Consider the following 16849-nt stretch of genomic DNA (forward strand, 5'->3'; position numbering starts at 1 on the left):
ACGGAGCGCTCCACAGCCCCGATCGGACGGAGCACCGAGCCAGCGGCCTGGCCTCTTCATGGCCCGGCTGAGGAGGCCTGCCGCCCCACCGCCCGGAACCATAGATACCATAAAAACATAATAACAATAAGACATCCCCTGAAAATAAGACACCGTGTGTTTTTTTGAGGAAAAAAAGTTATAAGCCGGTGTCTTAAAAAAGGGGAAACACGGTAGTTAAAGCTATGGTTTTCCCAGTAGTGATGTATGGAAGTGAGAGCTGGACCATAAAGAAGGCTGATCGCCGAAGAATTGATGCTTTTGAATTATGGTGCTGGAGGAGACTCTTGAGAGTCCCATGGACTGCAAGAAGATCAAACCTATCCATTCTTAAGGAAATCAGCCCTGAGTGCTCCCTGGAAGGACAGATCGTGAAGCTGAGGCTCCAATACTTTGGCCACCTCATGAGAAGAGAAGAATCCTTGGAAAAGACCTTGATGTTGGGAAAGATGGAGGGCACTAGAAGAAGGGGACGACAGAGGACGAGATGGTTGGACAGTGTTCTCGAAGCTACGAACATGAGTTTGACCAAGCTGCGGGAGGCAGTGGAAGACAGGAGTGCCTGGCGTGCTATGGTCTATGGGGTCACGAAGAGTCGGACACGACTAAACGACTAAACAACAACAACAACCTGCTTAACTCTCCCATGTCTCCTCATCTGCATCCAAGGAAATGCATTGGCACACGTTCCTCTTCTCCTCCATTCCCTCTTTCTCCCCACCATCAAACATTTGACATCCTGCTGTCCCAGGTGTGATAGAGGATGCTGTCCCACAGTCCGTGCTCAAGTTAGTTTCAATTGCTAGTCCTGTTTGATTTTATAACTGGGCAGATGCCATCTTGCCCTTTGCCTCGTGGTTTGGGATCAAAAGCCCAGTTTAGCCTACTGCTCAAGATTCACCACAAAGTGATGACACCTGTTGAAAGCGTTTGCCAATATCTTTCCCATTCACCCTTGAGCTCACATTCTAGTTCAAAGAGCAAGCCAAAGCCCCTACCTTATCCAAATTAAGGGCATTTCTTAGTTTCTGCCTCTTCCTCTCACACCAGAGACATACTGCTTGCTCGCATTGACTGCTAATCATGAAACTGCGCTGGGCACCAAGCCAAAGTTTCTTGCAAAAGACCCCACTGAAATGGAGACCGAGGTAATGTTATTGCCATGTATATCCCTAAGAGTGGTTAACACAAAATGGACAAGGTGACATTGAAGCATTCCTCTTGTGTGGGATGTGTGTCAAGTACACACAGATGTGAACTTCCCCACATTCTGATTATAAACTGTATTACTCTCAGCATAAGGACCAAAATGGTGATGACACAAGTTCCTCTTACTTTACACTTTCTACCGAGGAGAATACTGCTCATTACATTTAACCTGCAAAAGGTGCAAGAAAAATTCATTTACCGTAGAGACATGTTTTTTAAAGCTCTGCTTTCCTTGGATGAAATAAAAATGCACTTTTTGGCTTTTATTTAAGACTTTCTAATGGGCTGTTTCATTGCTTAGAATTTTTCAAAGCTTTGCAGCCAGGACTGGAAATCTGGCAACAGAGTTCTTTGGCATGATCAAGAACAACCTTTCTCCCTAAAATTACACCAAAGTGCAATTGAAAGTCTATATATAGAATGCATTTGCAAAGCACTCATGAATGTCTTTGCAATGCCAGAGTAACATTGTGCTTTTCAGTGCTGCACTGAAGCAAAAGTCAGCATGACCCTATTTGGGGAGCATCTGATTGTGCGCAGCCACTCTGTATTTATTTTATTAAGTTTATTTTTAAGTATAATGCAAATTTATAAATAAATACGAGGACCAGGACAGACACTGGAAAGAAAACGGCAAGTGCTATCAATATCAGCAACATTTCATTGTGCTTCTCTCATTCCTCCAACTCCCAAAAATGTTCTTCCTTTTATACGAACGAATATGGCCTAAAACCAGTGCTATTTTATATCCTGCAATTTCAACACTCAGGAAGGTGCTGCTTTCAAATCAATTCCCTTGCAGGAATGTAAGCCTCTCTCCTAAAGTGAAATGCACAGCTGCACCTTTTCACTTATTTCTGGCAGCACGAAATCAGAGCTGTAAACTCTTTATAAAGTATTAGTTTTACTGATTTGATTACTGATTAGTGCTGAGCTCTTTCTTGCAGGGAGATATGAGAGAATGTGTTATCATTTATTTTATGGAGTGAAGTGGGTGGGGGTGGAAAACAAACTGAAGTGTGTGAAAATTAAAATGATAGTGACCTCTGTACGACACAGTGCAGTCTTCTCAGTTTCTCCTCAGGAGTAAATAAGAGGGTGTTTCGTGCAAGACGAGCTGGCCTTTTATATGTGAGGTGTGTGTATGTGTGAATTGGCTAGGTCTAGCTGTGCTATAATCTCAAAGTTTTGGTGATACTGGACAAATCAACCATTGTTTATAGCCATTCAGACACCACAGATTTGGATTTGCACTCAGGAAGTTTTCTGACTGCTTTGCAGTTTGCTCAATGTCTGCACAATACAGAATTCTGAATATGTCAGAGAACTTTGTCTTGCAGGGGGTGGGATGGAGGAATGCAACAACCAAAACTAAAACCAGTGATAGGAGTCAAAGTCCAGGTATATACCCTAATGTCAGCACACAAAACCCACTCAAGAGCTGGGCTGTTCCATATTTGTTTTGTTACATGAGAGGTAGGGAGAGAACAACAATGGCAACAATTCAAGTTTCATGTGGACCACTTTGGAGGAACATAAAAAGAAAGCAGGTCTCATAAACCACTTTAAAGAACCTTTTCAGTCACTTCAAAGAACCCACCAGAGCTGCAGGATACAACAATTCAAACAACCCATCAGCTTTGCAGCGGTTTCACACAGAGGACTGTAAACATAATGTAAGTTCCAGAGTTCTCTTAAAAACACGTAGAGCCCCTAAACGTTCTCCCCTCCGTGTCTTGTCAGTTTTGGCACAGTTAGAGAACAGTTAGTTGGCCAGCAACATGTAAACAACATCACGGTTTGATCTTCTGATGAGTTCAGTTCAGTAGGACTTCACAGCGGGGTTACTGGTCCAGCCAGTCCGCTCCATACACATGTCCATATAGATGGAAGAGGTAGGGCTCTTCAGACAATAACTTTCTCTATCACATTGTCTGCAACATCCACTTCTTCTGCCTGAACAGTAACTGTGGCTGCCTGGCCACATATATGCTGGTGGTCTTTCCAATCCTGAACAGGAGGGGCAAAAAGAAAAGAGTGTGAAATGAAAGCAGTGACTGAGTAAAAGACAAATGTAGCAACACTGGACAAGGGCTGAAGAATTCTAGCTTTATGAAGGGACATTCTGCTTTGAGATTCCTCCAGTACATACATCAGAATCCTAATATCACATAGCAAAAGGGAACTAAAATCCCAGTTATACCCTGTCTCTCCAAAAAACCATTTTCTCATAGGAAACTTAAGAGCACCAACTAAAAACAATAATTTTGCAACAATTTAATTAAAATCCACATCTTTATATATATATATATATATATATATATATATATATATATATATATATATATATATTAAAAGCAGCCCTAAAACTACCAAATGAAAAGACTTGAGTGACTAAAATATGTTTTAACGTGGCTCCAAAAGGATAAGAGCCAGGGAATAAAACTAGGGAGGGGACTGTTCCCTAAATGGGCTACCATCATAAGCTATGGGCTTTTCAGCAGACAATGAAACCTGCCAGTTGCGCCTCACTAGATAATCTTCATGTTTGGGTAGGTTCACATGGGAACAGGAAGTCCTTCAGATTGGTGGGTTTTCCATGAAGGAATCTACCAAGCAGCCCTTCTGATCAAGCTTCAGTGAAATAAATGAGTGGTGACAGCTGAAAAGTGAGAGGCCATGGGTGCTTGTTTCTCTGGCTATACGGAGTTTAAGGAATTTATTACCTTCCGCTGGCAAAACGTTGAGCAGTAATTGACTTTATGGCAGCCAGTGCACTCGTTCATTGCTTCCCGACCACAGTTTACACAGGATTGCTGTCACAATGCAGACACAGAAGCTAAGTCAATGGGGAGGAAAGAAGCACTCTCTCTTGCAAAGCCTTAATAGCACAAGATACATGATAAAGAGCAGAAGTGATGCACAATTACAGGAGTCCTGTGTAGGGAATACTTTATTTTTTAAAATAAATAAATAAATCGACTCTTGCCTACAGCAACTGAACACTTGGAAGGATTAAATAGGCACTTCAGCTCCCTAGACTTCTCCCCTCCAGTCTTTCTGAAGGACCACTAGGAAGCCAAGGCTATACTAGTCAGCTTGGGACTCGGCTATACAGCTGCAAATAAAATGTTTTAAGTGCAACATGCAATGTGACACAAGATGGCGATGGTGAGCCTAATGGAAAATTCAATTTATTTTTTAAAACGCTTAAAAAAAACATTTTCAGAAAGTTTTTTTTATATGTGTGTAGATTCCACCCTGGAGGGATACCTCTGACTTTACAGTTGTGAAGATCTTATGTAGCCAAATATATTCAAGTATTTATACAACAGAACAATTGTGGATTTTTACCATATCTTCTTTAATATTCTGTGTACGCAGAAAGCAGTATACTTCTTCAAATGCACATATGGTTCAAAACAAGGTTAGATATGAATAAACATGTTTATTAAGTTAAGAACATAAGGAGAGCTTGCTGGATCAGGCCAATGGCCCATCCAATCCAGCATCCTGTTCTCAACAGTGGCCAACCAGGTGCCTATGGAGAAACCTGCAAGCAGGATCTGAGCGTGAGACTACTATCCCCACCTGCAACACTCAGCGACCAGCATTCAGAGGCATAGTTCCTCTGGAAGTGGAGGTGGAACATAGCCATTGTGGCTAACAGCCATTGATAGCCTTATTATTATATTTACAATATAAAACAAAACATTGAAATTATCTATATGAAAACAGTTTAAAATGGTATTAAAAATATTATAAAGGTTAAAATCACCTCTAGCTAAACAGAAATCAAACACATGTAACTTCTGTATGACTGGATAGGTTTGCATAAACAAGAATTGTTCAAGCAGTTTTAGCATATTAAAAATATAACTTGATTATAGGTTTCAAGAGCTAATGCATTTCATGCAAATCCTGCAACCTTATGAATGTTTATGGATGAGCCTGGGGGGGGGGGGAAGTGGGATATATAAATATTATAAATATATAAAATAAGTAAGGATTGTACAGCTTTATGCACAGTTGTTGTGAACCACTTTATTTTTTAAAAAAATGAATTAACTGTATGTATTTTCTTAAATCAATCAATTGATGCACTGTTATTGTGTGACTGAGTTTCAGATTGCTTTTTATGTCTGGCTGCTTTGAGCACAGGTGGATTTGTGGGAAATGCTGTATATAAATAAATGGACTGCGTCTATGACTTGAAAAGAAAAGAGAAAAGAAAAAGTCCCACTTTGTTCAATGGGGCTTATTCCATAGTACACGTGTTTGGGTCTGCAGCCTGAACCTGATATATGGAACAGGACGGCCCATAAGAGGGCTCATTAGGCTCCTGCTTTCATCGTGGCTCTAATGATGATGGATGCAGAAAAGCTTGCTGCATGGCCATTTGTGGGGAAGGCAGAAAACAGTGGCAAGCACAAAGTCCAAACTGATTATTATTATTTTTAGCTCTCATTATTTCTAAGCTCATTTCATGAACTACTTCTCTTCACATCTCGAAATACCAATTCCAGGAAAAGATAGATAGATAGAGATAGATAGATACTGTAGATGATAGATAGATAGATAGATAGATAGATAGATAGATAGATAGATAGATAGATAGATAGAGGTGGGTAGGTAGATGATAGATAAAAACAGAACTTGTCAACAAGTTCCTCATGAAAAAGAAAGTTTGGGGGGTGAGGGGTGAGAGAGAAAAACAAGCCAACATCATGCAAGGGAAATGTGTGCAGATGGATTGCAGGTTCACAGCTTAGGTTTTCAAAGAGCAGGAGGAATTGACCCATCCTCTATTTTTCTTCAAAAATGTGAATCTTAAAAAAGTGACCCCTTCAGGCTTCATTTCCCCAGTGTAACTTGCTCTCGGGGACTCTTGAGCACTGCTAGTTCTGACTGGAACACAAGCATGTGCTGAGAGAGCTCAAATATGGAAAGGGGTAATTTTTTTAAAAAAAAATAGATAAGTAAAACTCATCAAAACAATATGGTGCTGAACTGTGAATAAAAGAACAACAGTTCTTGATCATCAAGGTGAGGTAACAGGAGCCTACAACAGAGGGAGACAAGGTGGTGCCCTCCAGATGTTGTTGGACTACAACTGTCATCAATCCTGACCATTGACCAAGCCAGCTAGGGCTGATGGGAGTTGTAGTCCAACAACACCTGGAGCGTACCATATACCTTTCCTTGGTATATACTGAAAAATTGGGAGAATATCCTTCAAGAATAAGAATACTGAGAGGCATAACTTTTTAAGCTGAAGGCTCTGCATTATACCTCCCTCCCCCCCCTATCTGCCTTTTGCCAGCCACTTGGAAGAACCAGGATTTTTATTCAGAATAAGAGCAGGTGATGAGGGTGGAGGTGGGGGAGAGCTGTTAGGAATTGATCAAGCGTGACTGAATTTTTTTCATTCACCTAAAAACAAGCATTAAATCCTCATGCAACACTTTTAATACAACTGGCCGGGGGTGGGGCACTGCTTTGGGGAGCTGTCATTATGTCCTTTGGTTCATAAGATCCCATTAAAGTGAGCAAACTCTACGTGTTAGGGTGGCTTGTTCAAAACCTGAACAAAAATAAGGTCGCAAGGAATGTTTCCCAGCTCAATCTGCTTATAGCTCATACCTAGGTGTGATTAGCAATTGAACGAGGCCAGCGCAGGAAGGGATTCTTGGCAGTGAATAAATTGACATGCTGTGAAAGCATTAACACAGGCCATATTTAGTGCAGATGGATCCGCTAGCTTTCGGGCCCAACTGATTCACACTCTCATTATCACCTAATTTGTTTGCACCATCTGCCTGCAAATTATCTGCAAATCTTGAAATATAACAGGTGCCAGAGAATTATATACCTTGATTTTAATGGGGGGTACGGCAGCAACCGCTCATGTACCGCTCATTGAGACAACCTGACGCTGCGCCTTGCACAAGGTTTGATATACGTGGGAGCGGCATATGGGACTAGGGCCAAAGTAGATGTGCCAGCAGGAGACCGGAGATTGGATCGCCTATGTTTTCTAAAAAGGCAAATGTAGCTGTAGTGGTCTGCCAATCTGGATCAAAGCTATAACGTTGGGTGGGCTGGTTCAAACTCACCCTCCCTTGTACCATTTTCCTGAAAGGCATTACAGCCTTAATTCTGCTCTTTGCCTCTCAGGGCAAAATGTCCTTGTATGGAAAGGATGACACACACACACCCTAGCTCTAATCCAAATAAGCCCCCCACCCTAGTGCATTTGTCTCTTGCAAGAGCCGCAGAACAACCTGCTGCCTCATCCTAGCTGAGCTGTGAGATTGGGTGAGATCTACACTGAAGGAAGCAACTGGGATGTTCTTTGATCAGGGAATGGATAGTATTGCACAGATATCTCCTGCTCCGCCACCTTCAGTGCCAGTGGGACGCACAAAGGAGTGGTTGGATAGTGCTCCCTCCTTATGAGTCGGAAACAGGACACATATGCACTGTTTTAGCCTCCATGCAACTGCAGAAGCAAAAAAACGTAATACTCATCAAGTGCTACATCAGGCCAGGGGATGCTGCTATCTACACTGCACCCAAATTTCAGAGGGCATTATTTGAAAGAGGCTGCACACTTTGAGCACACAGAGCCATGTGTGCAGCGGGGACCCAAAGCCTGTTACAGGAGGCAAAGAGCACCAGCCATTTCAGAGCTCGTCCCAGGGAATTCCCAGTTGTGCTTGTGTTATCTGACCATGCCAGTGGTCTTGGCTGCAGAGCATCATGATACTGAAGCCAGAGTAAGAGAATGTCCCAAAGGCCCCCACCAGGGGATTGGGGGGCGGGGAGCAAACCAAAACTGGAAACGCATAACATTGACAGACAATGACAACATTGTTCCAGAACAGAACAGAACGTTCCTGAACTGTTGTTTGATAGCAGTGCCTCGTGCTTACCTTAATGATGATTTCTGTTTTTCCATCTACATCTTCAGCTTGTTGAAATAACTGGCCCTGATACTGCTAAAAGGAAAAAGACATTGCAAACTTCAGCTTTATAGGCATCTCAGGCTGCTCTTTGGAGTATAGTTATATGATCCCATTAAAGTGTTCTGCTGCTATATAATTTTCTGTTCAACAACAACACTCCTGTGAGAAGGGAACTCGGTGTGATGCAGAAGGGCTGTGATGAGGATCTCCTGACCTGTGCAATCTTGGCAAAGTGAATAGAAGCTGCAGGGACCTGACACTGGTTGGAGCCAAGGCATTGGTTAGCAGCAGGAGTGGACCTGCTGTTCAATATCACCTGATTAAAAGCTGCTTTTTCACGGGGGAAAAGATGCAGGTACCTAGGTTTGTGTGTGTGCGAGAAAGGAATCACAAGGGCATCCAAACATGCTGCTGACAAAATGCTGCACTCGCAAAAGCTGTTAATTTGGACACAATTTGATAAACTTCAGAACAAGAAAAAGTGTATTAATATTCATTCGAATTTCAAGATTTTATCTTTATCTTCTCCCGTCAATGAGAGCTTCCTAGGGAGTCCAGGTGCTCCCCCTTTTCTTCCTGCCATTCTGATATATTTAGTTCGGTTTAAGAACTTAGATTCACCGTTCTCTGGTCTATATTTCTCTTTGCAAGACTACCAGAGATGGTAGTTTAAAAGCTCCACCTTTAGGTTTGAAGCTCAGCTTTTACTATATTAATTTTGTTGGTGCTCTTCTTCCAATATCAGGGCCCTTTGATCTACTATCTTTAGCCTGTAGTTTATTTTCTTTTATATTGGTTGCTATATCCCTGCCTTTCTTTGTTGCTTTGAAGAGTATCTTGGAGGGTATAATAGTCAATTTAATCTAAAAGAAGGAATAAACATACGAGCAGCAGATAACATTAAATAAAGGAAGATTTAAGATGAAAAGGGGTGGAATAATAGATTATACAGCTGACAAAGGACTACTTAGAATGCCATGGAGAGATGGACTGGGAAGTCCGAGGATAAGAGATAATGGTGAATACTGTATGGTGTGTATATATAAGTTGTAAAAATGCATAAACAAAATAAAATAAAAAGAACAAGAACAAGAAAATAGCATTAAAGAGCTAAGCATGGGAAGCAGCATCATGACACGAAAGACAGAAAGCAACTGTCCGCTTTCTACTTGTTGGTCCAGCTTTGATTCATTGGCTGGAAGTTAAGATGATACAAGGCATTGCCTTGGTACCAGGCTCTATGTAGATCACTACCGACAACAGTGGCCAGCAGCAATTCTGAAATCTCTCCCTCCAGGATCTTTCACCTTCCTATATGTGACACCCTGGTTGAAAGGGCCAGGGATAAAACCCTCCCCCTGAGCTTGCCTTGTCTGGAACCTCTTCAAAACCTTAAGATGCAGGAAGGCAACCACAAGGATCCCAATAGATATAGCATCAGAGGAGGCAGCATTTTTACTTTTCTCCCATTGTTTCCAGTAGTTGGGACACAAGGTGTTAATTTGAAAAGAATGGAGGAGCGTGAGAGTGTTCCACTGCCCTCATTTCCCATCTGCCAACGACAGCCTGGCAAAGCATTGGATAAGGTGGACAAACTGCCTCCAGATTCCCCTCCCCTGCTTTAAAACTGTGCAGTTAAACTGGTAAAGGAAGTTTAGGTGTGAAAATCAAGTATTTTTGCATAAATTCCGGTTCTCCACAAAATCTCCTTCCCCACCATCCCACCTCCAGTTAAAAGAAAAAAGAAAATGGATATGCCTGTAGCTTTGCTAATCTTGGAGGAAAGTCTTTATATCCAGACAATCTGTACATATGGTGTCCTCTTCCTCCCCTGCCAGCCCTAGACATTTGATTGATTGGTTGCAGTAGGCTTTGAGGACTCCTGAACTCTTTATTTGCTCTACCTGCTTCCCTTTGACAAGTTTCAAGTTGCCACAGGCTTATAATGAGAAGGAGTGTGACTGCCATTGGGGTGATCCATCTTCCTTTTGGCTTAGTTATCCACAGGAAGGCTTAAACTTGGGGGGGGGCTCATTAGGGGGACTTCCTATGGTGAATAAGTTTGGTTTGCCGTAAGGTAGGGCAAAAATGGATTGCAAAATTTCACATGGACTTTTTTTTGCACTATAACACTTTCCTCCATGGTCTTAACTCAATATTCCTTCACACCAAACCCTTTATTTATATACCCTTCATTCAGCATGGAAACAAAACACACCATAAATTCACAATGCAGGCAAGCTCCAGAGAGCCTTAAACTAAGCACAAGAACTCTGTTAAGCAGTGATAAGTTAAATGTATCAAGACTGGAGATACTAGGCAAAATTAGATTCAACACCAGCCTAGGGTGTTAAATCTCCCGAGGAACAGTTCAAAAACAATCTAAAGCAAAGTAGATTTATCCAGGAGTAGAACCTAATACTTAAGCAGATTAAAGGCTTAATTTCAGATCATCTTTATGACCTGACATCACGGCATTTAAAGGTTTGGAGTGTTGTGAGTTTACAGGAACATAAAATGACCATGGCATTAGGCAGAGAGGAAAAGATGGAAATCTCACACTTTTTATGATACACTTGCTCTTTAAGCCAAGAGAAGCAGCTTTCAGCCTTCAAATACTGTGTAACATAGATACCAGTATTAACACTCCCAAGTATTCCAATGCCATTAAAGTGTAGTAAGCACTGTCAAGGGGAAAAAAGATTTTGTTTTGGTTTTTTGCCTAGGAAGTAAAGCCAATTACCAGCACAGGCTTGACAGTCGTGACTCATTTGATTGTTATAACTATTCTTAAGTTGTAGTGTCTGCCTCTACTGTACTATATATTTTGGAAAGTTTTTTGCTCATTTTCCATTTGGGCACCTATTAAGATACCGCAACCCCATTTTGCATGATGGTTCCTGAGATCAAGGAACAGGTTTACGTCCATGTAGGGATACAATTGGATGCCATTTTGATTCATGATGGCAGACTGAAAGTTTCCGAACTACACTGATTTCAACCACTGATTTCAAAACTGCAATCATTTGTTGGTTTCTTAAAATTCCCAAGCAACACCAGATTTGATGCTGCTTAGTATTAATAATTTGACTTATATATTCATATCATTGTCTTATATGTTCATAGTGCCTTCTGTGCAGACTTTTAAAAGCCTGCCAAAAACTTTCCTATTCCGCCAGGCCTATGCAGGCAATAAAACGCACAACCCGAACAATGATCTACTGACGTTCGTTTTTAAATATTTGTTTGCTTTTTATTCATTTTAAACTTTTTAATGATTTTTACTGTCCAGTTTTGTTTTTATAAACCACTGCAATAGATTTTTATGATACAGCGATATATACATATTTTTTAAAATAAATAAAATTGTTAAAGGCCTGATATAGGTCTCTATGCTTCAGAAAGAGCTTGCTAGTCAGAACAAATAAACTGTAAAAGTTGTGCTTTAATTAGCAAGGAATGGGTTTGCCCACCAGTTTTTGTAAGCCTATTTTCTAAGAATGGTAACATGGTACATATGAAGGAAATGCCTTGATCTTTAAGTTGTAGCGAAGAAATGGTGGGAAGGCTTGGTGTTGGACCTCACTGCAAATGCTGCAAGAGAAGCCCATGAGAGCCATTAGGTTCAAGGGTACCTCAACTTTACTTACATAGCAAACTGTGTATATCAGTTAACTATTTGTATCTTGTTCTCAGGATTGTGGGGAGGGCTGCCAGTTACGTTAAACAAAACTGAATCTCAATTAGAACTTCTTTCTGTTAACTCTAAGGAAATATGTGACATGTATGCATTTTAATGCGTATCTGCCAAAGAGCTGAACTCTGTGGCTTTTAAACAGACCCTAAAAACTTTTTGTATCCTGAGTTTCTTTATTGGATTTTATTAGTGGCTATATATAATGTTATCTCTGCTGTGTTAGTATATGCTATCCATTCTATGGTTGCATTGCTCTTAACATTTTCATCCTCAGCCGGTTTGCACAAGCTTGCCTTAAAATGTGGGGGTAGAAATAAAAAAATACCAATATACTGTATATATAAAAGCTGTGGTCATCGTGTTGCCGCCTTATAATTACCTCTCTACAGCCACATATAACCATGCTTGGCATTTTAATCCACAAAAAGTGTGCTGTGCAGACTAATCTGTGCTGGAGTTGGCATCTCTCTCTCATGAGACCTCCCTTCCAGACTAACAGGGCAATCCTGTGCATAAATACTCAGAGGTAAGTCTGAGTTAAATGAGACCTAACCAATGTAAGTGGGTACAGATCTATAGCCTTAATTGTGCCATTTTTTTCCTGAGTCCAGACTCTGTAAAGCTTCCCATATGCTTGAACTGGAGGGGAATTTTTGCCAGAAGCATTTTCCCAGCCCTGACAGAAAAAGTTTCCCTGGGCTATGGAGCTCTTGAAGATAGAGGATCCCTTGACACACTTGTAATCCAATATTTAGGTCACTGTTAGGATGCAGAAGGACACAGAAGTTTCTAGATGCACAGTTCCCAGGCATCCTTTAGAACAGGCATCCCCAAACTGCGGCCCTCCATATGTTTTGGCCTACAATTCCCATGATCCCCAAGAGACCAGTGGTCAGGGATGATGGGAACTGTAGTCCAAAACATCTGGAGGGCCAAAGTTTGGGGACGCCTGTTCTAAAGGATGCTTTAGAACATCTATAATGGTTAAACCAGTTAACACTAGGCTTCTATTTGTTGTACAGAAATGCAGTTTTATCCAAGGAATGTTGGATGCTGGGCTGGAGGGTCAACCTGGGATCAATGCCTATGCTCTGCTCTCCCCACCCCCAGCAAGATGTGGCTGTTTCTTCCAGTGTACCCCCCAAACCCAGTGTGCTGGGGAAAATATGGTGTTGCCCAGCTATGCAAGCCAGCACATCTATCTCTTGCTGCCACCAAGGCAAAGCTCTGGTTATGACAAGAGGGACAAGAGAAGACCATTTCTCATCCTGCAGCAGAAGCCGACATCAAGCTGGAGCAGGATGAGAAATGTGTGCCACCTCCTCCCTGAAATGCTTTTACCTCTGAGGCAGAAATAAAATATGGTCGATTTTTCCACCCAACATTATAAACATTATTTACCCCTTCAGAAAACCTAGATGTATGAAATGTTCAATTATCTTAGAAAAATTCAAATACTATAGAGGAATGTTTAAAAGAAATGTCAGATTGAATAGTCACCTAACTACCTTTTTTTCTCTTATTTCGGGACAGCGGTTTCTGACTGTGTTTTATTAAAGCACATAACTCTGGAAGGTAATTACAATAGTCACACACCATGTCCTCAGGCTCAAGCTGGTATATAACCTAACAGGAAGCAGCCTGGGTAGCAGCAATGTTTTTCATGAATGACTGGTGAGGAAACTATTGCTCTAACAGTCCTCATGTAATGCAACACCACAGTAATAGTAAAAAAAAGTAAGTAAAGGACCCCTGGATGGTTAAGTCCAGTCAAAGGCTACTATGGGCTGTGACACTCATCTCGCTTTCAGGCCGAGGGAGCCGGCATTTGTCCACAGGCAGCTTTCCGGGTCATGTGGCCAGCATGACTAAACCGCTTCCGGCGCAGCGGAATACGCTGACAGAAACCAGAGTGCACAGAAATGCCGTTTACCTTCCCGCCACAGTGGTACGTATTTATCTACTTGCACTGGCATGCTTTCAAACTGCTAGGTTGGCAGGAGCCGGGACAGAGCAACAGAAGCTCACCCCGTCACAGGATTCGAACCGCTAACCTTCTGATCGGCAAGCCCAAGAGGCTCAGTGGTTTAGACCACAGCGCCACTTGGGTCCCACCACAGTAAAAGCACATTGCCTTACATCTCTTGAATTGCACGCAGTTGGGATGGGTTGGTGATTTCCTCCAGCTCTCCTATCTGCAGCCTCTCCCCTCACCTGCAGCCCAACACACACATTCCAAAGGACCACCCAACTCTCAGGAGCAGATTTCCAGGGGGCACAGGAGGATCCAGAGCGATGGGGAGGGGGTGGCAGGAACTCCTGGCCTTATGAATGTAAACTCTGTTCTGTTGTTTAAAACTACGATTTTCCTCTTGGTGTCTCTACCTCCTCACTCCCATGCCATGGCCACTGGTGTTGTGCAACTTGCCTTCTCCTTTGCTCCCCTATCCCACCATGATTTGCTGCAAGTCCAGGGTTGTGATGTGGCACTGCAAATCCTCTAATGAGGGCTGTGCAATGGCAGCCGTATATTTTGATGTGTACAGGAAGGAGCGGGATTAAATCTTTTTTGAGTCTCAGATAAAATGAAACAGAAAAGTTCATTTGACGGTATGAATTCTCCAAGTATCGAAACAGGAGAAAATGTCTTCTGTGGCACAGAAAATTGCAGCTTTTCTCTCTGCCACCAATTCAGTGCCTGCATTTATGAAACCAGCTTGTTTCATTTGCGCTCATTAACAACTTAATTTAAATGGCAATATTATCTCCTTCATATATGACTCGTAATTTCCGGGTCATGACTTGCTGTCTTCTTCTAACCCAGATGTTTAAGCCAGTGAATATCCTGGAAAGAAGCCATTGTATTGTTCACACATCACTTGCCTTCTGCACACTTAAGCTGGGTCTATAAGAATAATAGGAATATGGTGGGATTTCAGGTTCGGTGTGCCTGCCACTTCTGATTACTTCCCTCTGCTCCCCACCAATGCACAGGAGAAATGTGCACAGGAGAAAAAGTCCAGTCCCATTGCCTGCCATGCTAGTTATCCATTTTCAGGAAGTTTTTAATGTAAAGGAGCATTCTAAAACAGCATACCCCATGCCTTCAGCCTCAAGTGGTGCAACCCACGATACCAGGAGCCTGTCCTTTTATTCTGCTGTATGTGTGTAGGGCTAGCTGAAGCAATCATTGTGAAGGAAATGTAAAGCCCTGTGTTTGGTGCAATGTGAGGCACGGTGCTTAGAGATACGTGCAAGGCATCAGCTGACAATGCAACTATCAAGGGTGGAAAAAAGGCATGTGCTAACCAGTCTTTGAACTACAACCCAAATGCCCTCTGTGTTGGGTTGGGTTTTTCCGACTACTCCTATATGTCCCCTGCTGTGATACCAGGAGGGGTTTTTGTAGACCTTCAAAGCCCCCCCCCCAAAAATTTGTCCAATTATTATTATTATTAAAAAATCTTTTTACCGACTGAATGCTCCCATAGCTGCCCCCATCCCAGTGATACCAACAATTTTTTTGCACACACACCCAAATGCCCACCAATAATTTTTTTTAAAAAAATTACTGATCACTCCTATGGTCCCCTACTGTGATTCTGTGGTGCCAAAATGTTTTTTGTGATTACCCAAGACTTCCCCAAATTTTATCATTTCATTCAATCAATCAATTTAATTACATTAGATTTGTTTGTTTGTTTTTAAATGGCCACACCCACTTTGACATACAGCCCTTTGCCCCTGGTGGTTGACCACAAGACAATGAGTCCCCTAAAAGGTAATGCACTCCTGGTCTAATAACTACCATCATGTCTGACCCCTGAGGTTCCTGGGGGATTTTTGGTCAGCAATCCTTTGACATCCCTGCACAAGGCCATCAAGTGACCTTTGTTTATTAATGTACTGTATTAATAATTTTATATGCCATTCCATAGGAGTTCAGAGTGGCATGCCATGAAATAAAAAAAAAACAAGAAACAGTAAAATCCTAGAGGGCTCAAAAGTGTTTTAATACATGTTTAAAGTGTTAAAATGTCCTTCTAACACAAGCAGCGAAGGAGCCATTCAGATATCCTGGAGGTGGTAGTTCAAGAGGTGGGGTGGGAAGGGACAAATAGACCATAGAAATGGCCTTGTGCAAGCTGTTACCTTACAGATAGCTGAAGAAACAGCAAGATCAGGATTATATGGAGGAAGGTGATTCTTCAGGAAACCTAGTCCCAACTTGTTTAGGACTTTATAGGTCAAAAACCATCACATGGAATTGTGCTTGGAAATGAATAGGTGCCAATGCAGTTGGTACAAAAAGAGGGTGACATGAGTCTTATATCCCACCCCCATAGGAAGCTTTTGTGGTTGCTAGCTGCTCCAAAGCCAGGACTGCAATTCAAACACTCTGTCCACTGCATCTCACTGGCTCTATGAAGTTTTAGCCACCATGGTTGCATAGAAAAGTGAGCAAATCGCCTGGACAAACAACCAAGGTTAGGACTAGGTAGTGGCTGGGGCTTTAGTGTCCTTATAGTTCCTAAACCTATTCCTATTACATAGTTTCTTTCCCCTGTGCTGGCCTTTTTCATCTCATCCTCGCCCTGCTCCACTCACCCCAACCTTGAATAAAAAATAAAAAATGTCATTTTCCGTGAATGTCTACATGCAGTAAATGGCATAGTTGTGCAAATGATTATTTATTCTGGCTACAGCCGGAATCTGTGAAAGTGGACCACAGCTTAGATCTGTTCTGGCAAATAGCAAACACCCGTGGAGCTTGATGTAAAAACGGTGTTGTTGTTGTTTTATTATTGCTAAAGACAGTGTTACAATTTTCATTAAAATCAAACTCCAGTCATTCAAAGTACAGGTAATTTCTGCATCAGATTGAAGAGTACAATCTAAACTTAAGAAGTTCCATGATAGCCAGCCTTCCACTATG

General features: G+C 41.8%; 1 protein-coding gene across 4 annotated transcripts in view; it reads right to left on the reverse strand.

Moving 5' to 3' along the window:
• Positions 1 to 2809: 2809 nt before the first annotated feature.
• DEAF1 (DEAF1 transcription factor) overlaps positions 2810 to 16849 on the reverse strand; it is a 30099-nt gene continuing 16059 nt past the window's right edge. For all 4 annotated transcript variants that reach the window (XM_088653155.1, XM_035122236.3, XM_088653148.1 and 1 more), the window contains exons 11-13: positions 8184 to 8249; positions 3975 to 4064; positions 2810 to 3258 (exon numbers count right to left, since the gene is read on the reverse strand). In XM_088653155.1, coding sequence (XP_088509281.1) covers positions 3154 to 3258; positions 3975 to 4064; positions 8184 to 8249 — 261 coding nt within the window. In that variant the 3' untranslated portion in view covers positions 2810 to 3153. The remainder of the gene's footprint in view (positions 3259 to 3974; positions 4065 to 8183; positions 8250 to 16849) is intronic.

This window comes from Zootoca vivipara, chromosome 1 (assembly GCF_965207765.1).
Source record: "Zootoca vivipara chromosome 1, rZooViv2.hap1.1, whole genome shotgun sequence".
NCBI lineage: Eukaryota > Metazoa > Chordata > Lepidosauria > Squamata > Lacertidae > Zootoca > Zootoca vivipara.